This window comes from Cydia splendana, chromosome 17 (genome assembly GCF_910591565.1).
Source record: "Cydia splendana chromosome 17, ilCydSple1.2, whole genome shotgun sequence".
Taxonomy (NCBI): Eukaryota; Metazoa; Arthropoda; class Insecta; order Lepidoptera; family Tortricidae; genus Cydia; species Cydia splendana.
The window spans coordinates 12,858,359-12,873,268 of NC_085976.1; the positions used below are offsets into that span (position 1 = coordinate 12,858,359).

Below are 14,910 nucleotides of genomic sequence, written 5' to 3' on the forward strand. Positions count from 1 at the left end.
TTACTTTTCATCTCATGTCAACCCTCATCTTTCAATTCCTCTAATCATAAGGCACAAATTTCATCAGTTTCATCCAATCGCATCATATCGGAGCGGACGTGGAGCACATCTATATGAAAACATGCACATTCCAACGTATTTTCGATAGTGTTCATGAAATTTGTGAATACCCGATACATCGATATTAACGACTGTGAGGGAGACCGGGTATGGTTTTACTAACGTAACGAACGAATGAGTTCATCGATTCATTCTGCTGTCTGTTATAACTGCTGTGACAACCAACCTGTGAGAAAACCATACCCGATCCTCACTTTACAGCGTTAGCTTTTCTTCCGTGTCAAGACTTACCCCTATAATAAGAAAATTAAGTAGCCTATCTATGCTGGTGCGCTTGAACTTGGTCTTGCCGGAGTTCTGCATGAGCTTGGTGTCCTTGCCGGCGAACACGACCACGCCGTAGCACCACGAGGTGTTGCGCAACACGCAGCCCCGCAGGAGGATCTTGTCGTTGTCCAGGGAGAACACTCGCTCGCGCCAAGTCAGCGTGCCTGGAATTAATCACAATTTAAATAAATGTCATAAATGCAACCGGAGATGTAAAAATAGAGCGCTGACTGGATCGCCAGAGCGGTTCCATTTTTTCGCGGTCAACCTCAACCTTTGGTATGGTAGTCAAAGGTTGACCTTTGACTACCATACCAAAGGTTGACCCCCGCGAGGCTAAGGCAGGGTTTCTCAAATTGCCTACTCCCTAGGAATTCGCCAGTAATTGTAAAGGGTTCGCATAATGCATAGCATATGACAAGAATGGCACCCGTTTCCAAATTCATTTTTTAACTTCGCGTTAACGTTAATCACTTTTACGATTTGGAATCAGTGAAGATTTGATAATTCAGCCTATATACGTCCCACTGCTGGGCACAGGCCTCCTCTCACTCGCAAGAGGGCTTGGGCTATAGTCCCCACGCTGGCCCAATGCGGATTGGGGACTTTAAGACCTCTAAAATCAGATCAGGTAGTTAGTATATTTAATGTCGTTAAAATAATTTCTTTTGAATAAAACATGTGAGTAATTTAAACTAGATTTTTTTTTCTAACTAGTTTACCCATTTATTATTCAAACAAAATTTACTTAATTGGATATAATTTAACATTCCTTTTCACATTCGTTTATAAACGTAGGTTCTAATTATAATAACTATCAGAACTATGTATTTTGTTCAATTAACTTTACATGTTGGTGCGATAAAGATGCCTGCGAGGGCAAAGAGTTAAATCAAATGTCCTTTTGTAAAGAACTAATATGTAGTCCGATGCAGTTAAGTTAAATTTCAATTATAGACCAGAGCTAGTTATAGTCGTAACTGCACACATCACAATAGTCGGCAGCGGCACGTTTGAGCCAGCATGTATTATCGGCGTATGTGCTATTACATTACCCAACATCGTCAGTCGTTACGACATCCGCGAATAGCGCTCTTCCCGCCGTTTCGCAAATATGTACTGTTTCGAATGCGGGTGAACGGACTGAAATCAACATGGGTTGATACCATGAATATTTATTTTAGGATTCGTTCACAATGTTCACATTACTCTCACAGTCGGTGTGTCGTAGTGTGAACGTCTATCGGTTACGGGCGCGATTGTAGGACCCTCCCGGAGCCTGTAGCTCACACACATTCGTTATTAGCAATAATAGCATTGCATACATAGTATGAAAACTGGCGCACCAAAGTTAATCCATACCATTGCGCAAGGTTATTGCTTAAAACTGTAAGCGGAGAAATCCCCGCACTTCGCTGATAGTTAATTCTTAAAAGCTATCCCTATATCTACTAGTAATGCAATCCCGTATCCGCATGATCATTTAATCTAAATAACTCGCATAGAAACTAAAATTTATGAAATTTGCACTTACGTCTGAGGACTATCATTCGGTTACGGTCCATTTAACTAGATACTTACCATCATAGAATTCAACATACTTATGTTATCATTCTCATCATCCCTGTTCAACAGCACGCAAGCTCGTACTTTACTACCGATAAAAATGACTCGCATTTAATTAACACAATTTGCGAAGTGGTTTACAAAAATAGGTAACTGGCCCACCGAGCCGCACACGCCTCAAGAGGGCGCTCCAACATGTAGTTCAATCAAACTAATGAATACCTTGCACCTTGTTATTTGGGGTCGAATGAGACATCTTTATACTCAATCTGATCTAGTTCCAGAACCTAAAAGACGTAAGTCGTTTATAGGAACTAAAGTTCTTAAATCTTTAGGAATTGGCAGAAATCGACCTACGGCTAATAGGCCGAGAAAAACCTTTATAATGCCTATGATGTAAGTGTGAATATTTGAGTCGGTTACGTAAGCGTAGTTTTAGGACTTCGTGGCGTCATGCGCGGGAAGTTGAGTACTTGGTCAATATTTGTTTTAGGTGATTTACGACTGACGGTCAGTTAAAAGGTCTTTGGGTTCCTAAAATGTTCCTAATATGCTTGTTTGTAAACCACAACTTCCATAGGGACAACTACCGTTTGAACTGGTTTTATCCAGGTAAAAGAAGCCCCAAAACAGCATTTCGTAATAATCGTAATCCTCTATTCAACTGTTTAAAAAATTAAATATTTATACATATAACCAATAATTTGTAGGTATGTACACAGTACACTTATTTGTTTTCTCTTTTTTGCTAGTATTCTTGGTAGTTAATTTTCTCAATGGGCGCCCCTAACAGCGAGCCTACCTTCAACTTATTAACTAGATTGTCTGGTGTCTAGCCGTCGATGGCGCCCAAAAGTCTTGGCCCATCGTATCGTCTCTATATGGCAAGAAATGGTCACTCAGTGTCCCTTCTTCTTATATTCTACCCTTAAAACTTGTCAAGTAGATTGTTTGGTTTGGTTCCTCGCCGTCGAAGGCGCCGTTGTCGTCTTGGCCCAACGCGGCTGTCTCCACAGGGCAAGAAATGACCACCCAGTGTCTCCTTAGCGTTTATATATCCTACCTAAAAACTTATTAAGTAGATTGTTGGGTGTCGTGCCGTGGAAGGCGCCCGGTTGAAATCTTGGCCGATCGCGACCGCCAACACAAGGCAGGAAATGATCACCCACGCCCAGTGCCCACGCCCTTAGCGTCTATCTTACCATCAAACTTATTAAGTAGATTGTTGGGTGTCTCGCAGACGATCTCGCCGTCGAAGGCGCCCAGTTGTGCGTCGTCCTGGCCCATCGCGGCCGTCTCCAAAAGGCACTGCCGACATTTTAAATTCGTCTCCCTGTAACAAAACAAAAGTTTAAATATACACTCGAATCGGGCCATCATCGAAGTTTACAGTCAAAAAGCGATTGTAACGATCGCATAAGGGATTAATAATTTATCATCAACGTAAATAAAAAATAAGTTGAACTTTTAATCGCCTACAATTTAGTTCATTGTCATTGCGTAACAAAATCTGGTCATACAATTTCATGGCTAACTTTTATTCGATTTTTAACTTATTTATCAAATAAATTGATTCATATGACCTAATGGTATTTAATAAATTCTAGAATATACTATGAACCGTAGGGTTTCTTTCGTTCAAATAACATACCTAGTATCGTCATTAGGTCATTACGGTATTATAAATGCTCAAAGGTATTAATTACTTGATTATTTAATCAATTCTAGAATATAAAATACCCAAACCGGGTTTCTTTAGTAGAAATTATACACCTAGACTAGACGATACTAAGTATCGTCATAATCGGTGGTAATTAGTAATTATTTGATTGGAGTAGTTGTTATTACCACCACTTGGCGCTATAGTGTCAATGCATTCAACGGATAGAGGTCATGACATTCATCCTTAGGTATTAGTAAATCTAGCCCTCTATAGACCTGAAATAAACTGAAGTGTATTACACAGTGACAAATATATCGAAGTGGTTTTATTACCTCAACTAGGTGGCGTTATACTGCACACCTGCCGTACATTTTGTATAAATTCTAGGCTTGAAAATATAGTGATTATATATTCTCCACCTATGAGCAGTCTACATCTAATTCCTAATAATGGTCACCTTTCAAACATATATTATTGGAAATTAGATAACTATAGACAGTTGTTTGGTATGGAAACTAGAGAATCAATGTTTTGTTATGCCATGTAACGTTTGGCATGATGGAAGACAATATTGAGCAACTTTATAGTAACTTGTCAAAAGCTCATGTTTGAAATCCAGACACAAAACGAATGGTGTCGTAACTGTCATAACCGCTCCACGGTATACAATCGTCAACTACGTATGTCTACTCCATTATAATTATCTTATACATTTAAACGAGCAATTCTTGTATATTTATTTATTTATATATTTCGGGGATCTCGGAAACTGCTCTAACGATTTCGATGAAATTTGCTATATGGGGATTTTCGGAGCGAAAAATCGATCTATCTAGGTGTTATCTCTGGGAAAACGCGCATTTTTTGAGTAACCTAACCTATCCTTGAGTTTTTATACGTTTTCCGAGCAAAGCTCTGTCTCCCAGATATTTTTATTTATATAGTAATTAGTAATTATGTAAAAGCTCAGAGTGCTAATACCTGTCACATGGTAATATACAAGTAATCAAGCTGAAAGCATATTACGCGAGTAGGGGAAATCTCTAGCCGCCACAAAGTATACAAGATTACGGATTGGCGGTGGTCACGCAATGGCTTGCCGTAAGTGAAGCGTTGAAACAGGAAAAATAAATATTTAACAAAGAATAAGGATTAAGTATTAGTACTAATAGTAATAATAATCACGCTAAATTGAATTGCACGAGAACAAAAAACGTGTAGATACCTAGTATAGTAGGTACTATAGTCTGTATCTTTTTAGGTATTTAATTAAAGTAAACAAACAATTTGTAAATTTTCGGGTAGTTAGATATAACTTTATTGGTTAACCGACCAATTAGAAAACCGCCTGGATCAGTCACTGCATGTACTACCTGACTTTAACCTACATTATTTGATCGTGTAATGTTTTCACCTACCCTCAACTAACGTACTTTTTAGTATTTGTTGTTATAGCGGCAACAGAAATACATCATCAGATCTGTGAAAATTTCAACTGCCTAGCTAATTAGCTATCACGGTTCATGAACATCATCTCATGAGATACAGCCTGGTGACAGACAGACGGACAGCGGAGTCTTGGTAAAATAGGGTCCCGTTTTTACCCTTCGGGTACGGAACCCTAAAAAGGAGGAAAAAAGAGGATTGTCACGTTATCAGTAGTACCAACTATACCAATAAAGTACAATGCATTGCGTGTACGTAATGAACGAACACTGTTGGTGTATGCGATTTATCACTTGTGCACAAAGTAGTCGTTAACATGTCGCAACTAATACGACACCTATATTGTATTTAACGCTAAACGCTGTACAGACGGGATTCCCCGAGAGCGGTTGCACTCCTATCCAGAAGGCCTTCCGCGAACCACGTTTGACCAGGAACCTATTTACCCTAGGGCCATCCGGGCCATGGCCCGGGGCGCCAACCCCCAGGGGCGGCAGTGGCGGCAAAGCGCCGGGGTGCGCCGGCTGACGTTGATCAGTTTGTCAAATGTGGTTGGTGCAACTGGCCCTTAGAAATTTAAAATAAAATGTCGTATAAAACTGGTTGAGTTCAGTTTAGTTTCAGCTTAAAAATTAATCTTGACTCTCTTCCCGAATAATAATTATAATCATAACCCTACCCGGGTTATGATTTGATTCTTAAATTCAGTCAACGTATATTTCTCATCATTTTTGTAGGTTAACTGGAAGAGATCCCTAATAGGGATAAGTTCGCCTTTATACGACACCATTGTATTATCTGCTATAACCAATCCTTTTTTTTGTACAATAGGGTGTTTATTACTCACTTAATTACTTACTTTGTGTAGTGTCTTCCACCGAAACTAATCAATTCGTTTTAATCGTCTTTACATATTATTTTAGCTGACTCCGAAAAGGTTTCACAATAAAAGTCCTGAGTCTGATTATAGTTTTGCATACGTTTTACCTGTGTTAATAATTTGCCTCGCGTTGCCTCGGGATTAAGGTGTAAATGGTGACGAAAATATTCCGTAATGCAAAGTGAACTGTGAACAGTCATTTGCCATTTAAAACCACAGCCCAACCATAAATGTTACTGTTAGTCACTGTAAGCAACTTAACGCCAAACCTCTCTAAAACATACATTGTACAATGTACAGTCACCTGCAATAATATGATACACAACGATGGCCGCAAAAATATCTGACTCGATCTTATATGTAGAGCCATAAGAGCGTGTTACATATTTTTGCGGCCTCCGAAGAGTAACATATTATTGCAGGTGACTGTACAGGGTCTCATGGCGCGTTTTTATTCGTGTTGGTCCTACTGTTCCATGGAACTCCTGCCTATTTTTTTCGGTAGGTAAAAACATTAATGTTAGATGTAAGCTGCCCGCATAAGTTCAGCTCACGCTAATTAAGTCGTAAAAAACTACGCAAAAGGAAGTTAATTAACATGTTCAACGAACGGTTATCTACAAGGAAATTTGAAGTTTATCCTTTTTGCGTAACTTTAAGTTACAGTTAAAAATATAATATGCTAGCTAATAGAGAGAGGAATAACACAGAGTTTATTTTTAAACATAATACGCTACCCACCTACATAAAGTTTTTATCTGTTAGACTTAAAGGTCATCTATTATTTTTTTGCTTAACTTGTCAAGTTTGAGTACAATGATATGGACAATACGGAACTAAGAATAAATGCAAATTACAGTAAAAAACGTAACTAGCTTGAAAAGACGGTAACATAAAAACGGCATCTACGCGTGGTTGCCTGGCGCATCGTATGTAGAAGTCACACGGATTAAGTGTAACTGATACAAAATTTGAGACTCATTTATTATAGCCCGTTAAGTATAAGAAAATGTTGGGCTGAGCACACCGGATGCGTCCGCGTTATTGTAATACACAGATCCTTATGAGAGACGACACACCGCTTGCGTGACGTGTGCGGGCTCCAACATTTTAGCGCACATATATGTCTAATTGTCTACGCACGCGCAGCCGATGTGCTCTGACCTTAATGGCTCCTCTACACGATGGGCCAGCGCCGGCCACTCCAAGGGACGCAGCCATGCGGTACAATGAGATAGCAATATCACTTGCTCTCTCTAACGCATCAATGCGTCCCTTGGAGTGGCCGGCGCTGGCCCATTGTGTAGAGGAGCCATTACACATTCAGGACCAAGAACCCGACTGTCGGGTATACTGTTCGTAGCGACTACACGCTACATACGGCGAAACCGTGGCTACGCGCTACGAGCGTAACCCGTAGCACTTAGTGGCAATGAATTTGTTAATATGAACACTTACCCATCCAACTCAGCAGTCTCAATGTAGCAGAGCCCATTGGGCTCCGAGCTGCTGAGCAGCAGGATGTCGGCGGCCACGAACTGGTCGTTCTCCAACCGGATGACGTCTCCCACCTGAACAGACGCCCACTTCTCTTCCACCAGCTTGCCATTGCGCAGCGTCTTCGCGCGCCGGTGATTCACTTGGGAATCGTTTTGGTGACGTTGCTGTAAACAAAATAGTACGTTATATCTAAGACGGTAAAGTCTTTCTCGACTGTAGTTACATTTTTCGACTAAGCTAGCGGCTTTCCATAGGTATTTTGTAATATCCCCTCCTGACCATGGCCATGCGAATTCCTGTCATCGTCAATTGTACTGGGGTAAGAGTAAATTAAATGAGAAATAACGATCGAACATTAAAACATACTCAATACTTCATACTTTTATTGAAACGTCATCCTAATAGCTCGAAAAAATAATCACAGCTATTCCCAAATTAATAAATTCCTTATTATAGTACAGGTATCGATTGGCCAAGCGATTCTGGACAAAGCTTTTGACTTTTGACCTCAGAAGCTCCGTTTCGGACAAGGTTAAATCAGGTGGGTATGAAGGTCGCGGTCCGCGGGCATCTGCTCGATAACTCACAGCCACTTACGTAACCACTTAGCTATGGAATACGTTAAAACTGCCTTCAAGAAAGGCTAACTTATGTACTAATGATTTTTGAATTGTATGGTACAAAGTTACTAACAACAGGACTGTTAAGCCTAATTGTAGGTAATTTCAGTGACAATACAGTGACATACGTAGAGGTTGCTATAAGACAGTTTGAAGTATACAACTAACAGGCACTTAGCAAATGGGGACACAACTACACAAGTAAACTCAAAGATAGTGTGGTCTTTATAATAAAATACTCGTATATCTTATCGATGTTGAGAGCGCTTTACTTGATTTCCACATAATGCTGCATTTATAACAATCTATGGTCTATGTACTTCATAAATAAAAGCACAAGACTACAAAACATCCAGTTCCCAGATGTTATGTTGTGATTGTGGAAAATAATCCAAGCACGTCTTCCTTCATTGGCATTTAATAGGTGCCGTTTTTCTTATTTATTATTATTATTAACTACCAACTGGCAAAAATTAGATGAAAAACTACATAGTATAAACTTACAATAAAAAGTAACCTAAAATTAAAACTACCTACAAAACTAAAACTTAAAAAACCAAAAATCTATGTCTAAAGAGGGCCCCTGCCCCCGGGGCATAGTGCCAAGGATACTAGTAGTTGACTTGACTTGATACCAAGATGAAATGCACAATGGTTTCCCATAAAAGTGATGCTAAGTCCGAATTGGTACCTACCGACTGCAATTGGTTTCATCGTGGTATCAGATGGGTTAGTGTAGTACGGTAACCGATGGTCATCTTGCTTATAATCTTGTCTGCCAAGGTGTTTCGGCAGGAAAAACCTTGGCAGACTTATATATTCCTAAAATGGGGGTTCATACCTACCGACTGGAATTGGTTTCATGGTGGTATCAGATGGGTTAGTGGAGGGTAACCGATGGTTATCTTGCTCACATAATCTCGTCTGCCAAGGTGTTCCGGCAGGAAAAGCCTTGGCAGACTTATATATTCCTGACATGAGGGTTCATACCTACCGGCAGGAATTGGTTTCATTTAACCCATCTGATACCACCGTATCAGATGGGTTAAATTAGGGGTCCCGGTGGCCACCTTCTGAGAGCGTCTGCCAAGCACTTCCGGCAAAAAAAATACTGGCAGACTTCGCTTTTCTGTGTCTACATGTAAATTTCTAACTGCTGCCATAACTATTATTTCGGTATCAGATGGGTTAAATCAGCCCCCGTTTTCGCACCGGAAGTAGCCTTCTTTTTCATACTTTCGGCAAGTTCCGCCGTGGCAGACTATCGAATTCGGACTTAGCATCACTTTTATGGGAAACCATTGTGCATTTCATCGTGGTATCAAGTCGGTTAGAACATTTGCGGCCGGCTCTTCTACTATAGCAGCATTTCCTCGCTGAATCTCAACGCTTATTCGTTGAGCGAGGATGCTGCCAGCTCTTTTCTCCCCAGTGACCTCAACCAGCCGTTTGGCCAAATCGGCAAAAATGGCACTGGAACTTATTTTTTATTATATTATAGTGCGGCCGAGATTTTCATGTCCAAATAGTCGAGCTAAAATAAATTTAAGGCCCACTAGTAATACTCTAGGGATCTACCGCTCCGCTTTTGCATTGCTCATGAATCTCATGATAGAGATAGACGACCTTTGAAAGTTCGCGGTAGGCACTTTGTCTAACTAAGAGATCGATTGTTATAAAGTAATTTAATTTCCGGAACAAAACGTAATACTGACGTGCTAAATTGCTAATGTTTATATTCACGGTTCACTGACTGACGATGTTTGACTACTGACTCACCCTAGGCTAGACTTATAAGATAGTTAGACTAATGCGAATGACTAACTGATATTGAATTAGTGAATATGGTGTGACGTCACGCGCAGGATGTTGAACCAAATCTCATGCGGCCTGCACGTAAACATAAAACACGCCAAGTTTAGACCATACCTATTAAGAGCGCTATTACATTTCGGCGTTGAGCGAGTTTAGGTATTTTACGCGCTGCGGCAGGCCGTGCGAGCTCAGTACGCCGATCCCTTCTACCACACTCGCACTACAATGATGGATTAAACATTCTTGATCCTTCGCGAAGCATATTGAAATCAACCATAACAACACTAACTGTAATTAACTTTTAAAGTTCTAAAACTGTTATTTGGTAAGTACGAAAATACTAAATGCAGTGCAAATGTACATAGGGGCTGTTCATAAATTACGTCATCTATTTTTGACGATTTTTGACCCCCCCCCACCCCTCAAATCATCCAAAAATCAAGCTTCGGATGAATCTGTTTGCTCCTACGTCATGTTACCATCATCCGATGTCCAGACCCCCCCCCCCCCCCACTCCTCCCATTTGAAACGACGTAATTTATGAATAGCCCCATACTTGTACTTATGAAGGTATATTACTCGAAAGAAATTATAGGTACCTACTCGCTTATTTACATGTTTCGTCATTGCATTTGGTACCTATAGGTTGTAAAGTTTGTATCAACGAGGGTTTAAAAACGAACTGGTACTGAGGATCTGATGATGATTAAGGTGGTCACGGATACCAATCAACCATGTAGTAACATGATTAGGCTCGTTTGATTCGTCTCAACAAGATCTTTGACACTGAAGATACACAGGGTCTGATGATGGAGCTGGAAGGTGGCCACGGGTACCAGTCTATCATGTAACTAAACAACTTCGTGTTTGGGCTCGTTTGATTCGTCTCAACAAGATCTTTGGCACAAGACAGTACTCAGGGTCTGATGATGGAGCTGGAAGGTACCATTACCAATCAACCATGCAACTAAACCACATCGTGTTTAGGATCGTTTGATTCGTCTCAACAAGATCTTTGACACTATGTGATACTCAGAGTCTGATGATGGAGCTGGAAGGTGGTCACCGGTACCAATCAACCATGCAACTAAACCACTTCGTGTTTAGGCTCGTTTTATTCGTTTCAACAAGATCTTTGACACAAGATAGTACTCAGGGTCTGATGTTGGAGCCGGAAGGTGGCCACGGGTACCAGTCTATCATGTAACTAAACAACTTCGTGTTTGGGCTCGTTTGATTCGTCTCAACAAGGTCTTTGGCACAAGACAGTACTCAGGGTCTGATGATGGAGCTGGAAGGTACCATTACCAATCAACCATGCAACTAAACCACATCGTGTTTAGGATCGTTTGATTCGTCTCAACAAGATCTTTGACACTAGGTGATACTCAGAGTCTGATGATGGAGCTGGAAGGTGGTCACCGGTACCAATCAACCATGCAACTAAACCACTTCGTGTTTAGGCTCGTTTTATTCGTTTCAACAAGATCTTTGACACAAGATAGTACTCAGGGTCTGATGTTGGAGCCGGAAGATGGTCACCGGTACCAATCAACCATGCAACTAAACCATTTCGTGTTTAGGCACGTTTTATTCATCTCAACAAGATCTTTGACACAAGGTAGTACTCAGGGTCTGATGATGGAGCGCGAAGGTGGCGACGGGTACCTGTCTATCATCATCAGCTCCATCATCAGACCCTGAGTAGTATCTTGTGTCAAACATCTTATTGCGACGAATCAAATGAGCCCAAACACGAAGTGGTTCAGTTACATGGTAGACTGGTACCCGTGGCCACAGTCCAGCTCCATCATCAGACCCTGAGTACTAACTTGTGTCAAAGATCTTGTTGCGACGAATCGAACGAAGCCAAACACGAAGTGGTTTAGTTGCATGGTTGATTGGTACCGGTGACCACCTTCCGGATCCATCATCAGACCCTCAGTACTACCTTGTGTCAAAGATCTTGTTGCGACAAATCAAACGAGCCCAAACACGAAGTGGTTCAGTTACATGGTAGACTGGTACCCGTGGCCACAGTCCAGCTCCATCATCAGACCCTGAGTACTAACTTGTGTCAAAGATCTTGTTGCGACGAATCGAACGAAGCCAAACACGAAGTGGTTTAGTTGCATGGTTGATTGGTACCGGTCACCACCTTCCGGATCCATCATCAGACCCTCAGTACTACCTTGTGTCAAAGATCTTGTTGCGACAAATCAAACGAGCCCAAACACGAAGTGGTTCAGTTACATGGTAGACTGGTACCCGTGGCCACCTTCCAGCTCCATCATCAGATCCTGAGTACTATCTTGTGTCCAAGGTCTTGTTGAGACGAATCAAACGAGCCTAAACACGAAGTGGTTTAGTTGCATGGTTGATTGGTACCGGTGACCCCCTTCCGGCTCCAACATCAGACCCTGAGTACTATCTTGTGTCAAAGATCTTATAGAAACGAATAAAACGAGCCTAAACACGAAGTGGTTTAGTGGCATGGTTGATTGGTACCGGTGACCACCTGCCGGCTCCATCATCAGACCCTGAGTACTATCTTGTGTCAAAGATCTTGTTGAGACGAATCAAACGAGCCTAAACACGAAGTGGTTTAGTTGCATGGTTGATTGGTACCGGTGACTACCTTCCGGCTCCATCATCAGACCCTGAGTATTATCTTGTGCCAAAGATCTTGTTGAGACGAATCAAACGAGCCCAAACACGAAGTGGTTTAGTTGCATGGTTGATTGGTACCGGTGACCACCTTCCGGCTCCATCATCAGACCCTGAGTACTATCTTAAGTCAAAGATCTTGTTGAGACGAATAAAACGAGCCTAAACACGAAGTGGTTTAGTTGCATTGTTGATTGGTACTGGTGACCACCTTCCGGCTCCATCATCAGACCCTGAGTACTATCTTAAGTCAAAGATCTTGTTGAGCCGAATCAAACGAGCCCAAACACGAAGTGGTTTAGTTGCATGGTTGATTGGTACCGGTGACCACCTTCCGGCTCCATCATCAGACCCTGAGTACTATCTTGTGTCAAAGATCTTGTTGAGATGAATAAAACGAGCCTAAACACAAAGTGGTTTAGTTGCATGGTTGATTGGTACCGGTGCCCACCTTCCGGCTCCATCATCAGACCCTGAGTACTATCTTGAGTCAAATAAATACATATAGAATGTCAGGTCGTTTCAAATATTTTTAATCCTGTCCGGTAGTTTATTAAACTGTACCATTATAAATTATAATACTATAAAAACGGTGCTAGGATCAAAGTCTCTCGTTGCGGTTTACACGCACACAGTATAGCGTTTTACACGGCGCCCGCCGCACACAATGATAAAAAACCTCGTCGTCGCCGTTGAAAATGTGCGGAGCCGACCGACACACGTCCTGCCTCTACAAGCTCTGCCGCGGCACTGAGCTGGCGCAGCGCGCGTCATCGGTAATATAGAGTAGTTTTCAAAAAATTGCCAAAAAATTATAGTAGAATTTCATAAACACTAATGTATACCAACAGTATAAGCAAACGTTGCAGATTGCTTGAGTATGAAAATGACTTCGATATTAAGTAGATTTTCGTAGGAATTGACACTTGTTTCGGAGAGAAAATCGAGTTCGTTTTACTTTGATTTTCTCTTTCTCAAAGGTATGTAGGAAAAATATAGTTTGATATGCCTAAAGTACAGGGTATTAGTAATACAAAATAGCCAGGTTTAGCAGAGTAAAATTCTCAACATTTCCAAATAAGAGCTCGCCATTCAGTGCTTCACGGGGTTTTTCGGAAACGACCATCAGAAAAAAAATCATTACTAATTTAATAAGTCCTTTTTCTAATATTTACAACGACATTTATAAAGATAAGAAGACGCTTTTACTGGAACAAGTACTCATTGTTTCTAATAATGAGCGCAAAGTCCTGAATTTCGTCGACTAGTATCATCAATTTTGCATTATTTCGACTTTTCTTGTAAGAGCGCTCTTAATGAAGGCGAGCCCATCTGGAGGTTATTTCCTGTTTTGATTTGCTAGTTTTGTAAGTGATAAACTCATGTATGTTGATTTTATTATCATTATTAAAATATCAGAAAAATATGGTACCTACTCCTATAAAAAGGACACTGACACATATAAAATATCCATCTGCTGGTAGTTATGGTGTAAGTTAAACTTAACGATCAACGATAGGCGAAACCACCTATTTAATGCTACCTTATGGTTGGTTGGACTGTATTAAAGTGACAGATAAAAACTACATTAGCAGTATTAGCACTGACTTAAGAGCTTGAGTAATGAGAGGACATAGAAGCAACACTTATAATGATTTGTTATGGTCACATGTGGCCTTAGCCATATAGCCATATCCCATGTTACTATATTATAATAAAATATTATCTATTCTAATTTAAGTATTTGGCTTCTGGGAGTGGTGTTTATTTATACAAATAAAACTATATTCGGCCTCCTACACTTTTATCTGACATAAAAAACATACATATGCAAGAAAGGCTTTGCTCTATTCCCCATTGTAATGCCGAGAAGGGTGTGCCGATGCGCTGCTACGACTTGCCTTTGCCTGCGGCTCACATAGTAACCCACAACTATTAAAGCTATTCTTGAATTCTCTTAGATCTCTTATAAAACTATTCCATGAATTACTAAAACCACCATTTCGAGTATATTGTAATATGTTTTTCGAATCTTTTCCTAGACTCGTGTCGAAAAGGGTTAATGTTAGAGTTTTCCTTTATTATTAAAATTTTAAGAGACGTTTAATATAAATGTTGAGCCAAGTGAAACCCGCCTAAGGATAACGTATCGTCCTTGGTAACTAGTAACTATGCAACACAATACAATGGAGTTCTCTTCATGCAGTAGGTAGTTTCCACCGCACATTGCAACAGTCGATTGACTGTGCATGAATCACGGAATGATAACTGCAGCTTATAAAGAAGTGGATCATTCCATTCTGCGATAATGATCACACTTATTATGTAAGTGACACAATCACGCTATAAGAGTATATCTATATTTC

General features: G+C 40.6%; 1 protein-coding gene across 1 annotated transcript in view; it reads right to left on the reverse strand.

The window, feature by feature from the left end:
• The window catches only part of LOC134799015 (probable phospholipid-transporting ATPase IM), a 56,698-nt gene that overhangs the window by 22,776 nt on the left and 19,012 nt on the right, over positions 1–14,910 (reverse strand). Inside the window, exons 4-6 of the mRNA XM_063771438.1 lie at positions 7,401–7,606; positions 3,156–3,286; positions 352–551 (exon numbers count right to left, since the gene is read on the reverse strand). Coding sequence (XP_063627508.1) covers positions 352–551; positions 3,156–3,286; positions 7,401–7,606 — 537 coding nt within the window. The remainder of the gene's footprint in view (positions 1–351; positions 552–3,155; positions 3,287–7,400; positions 7,607–14,910) is intronic.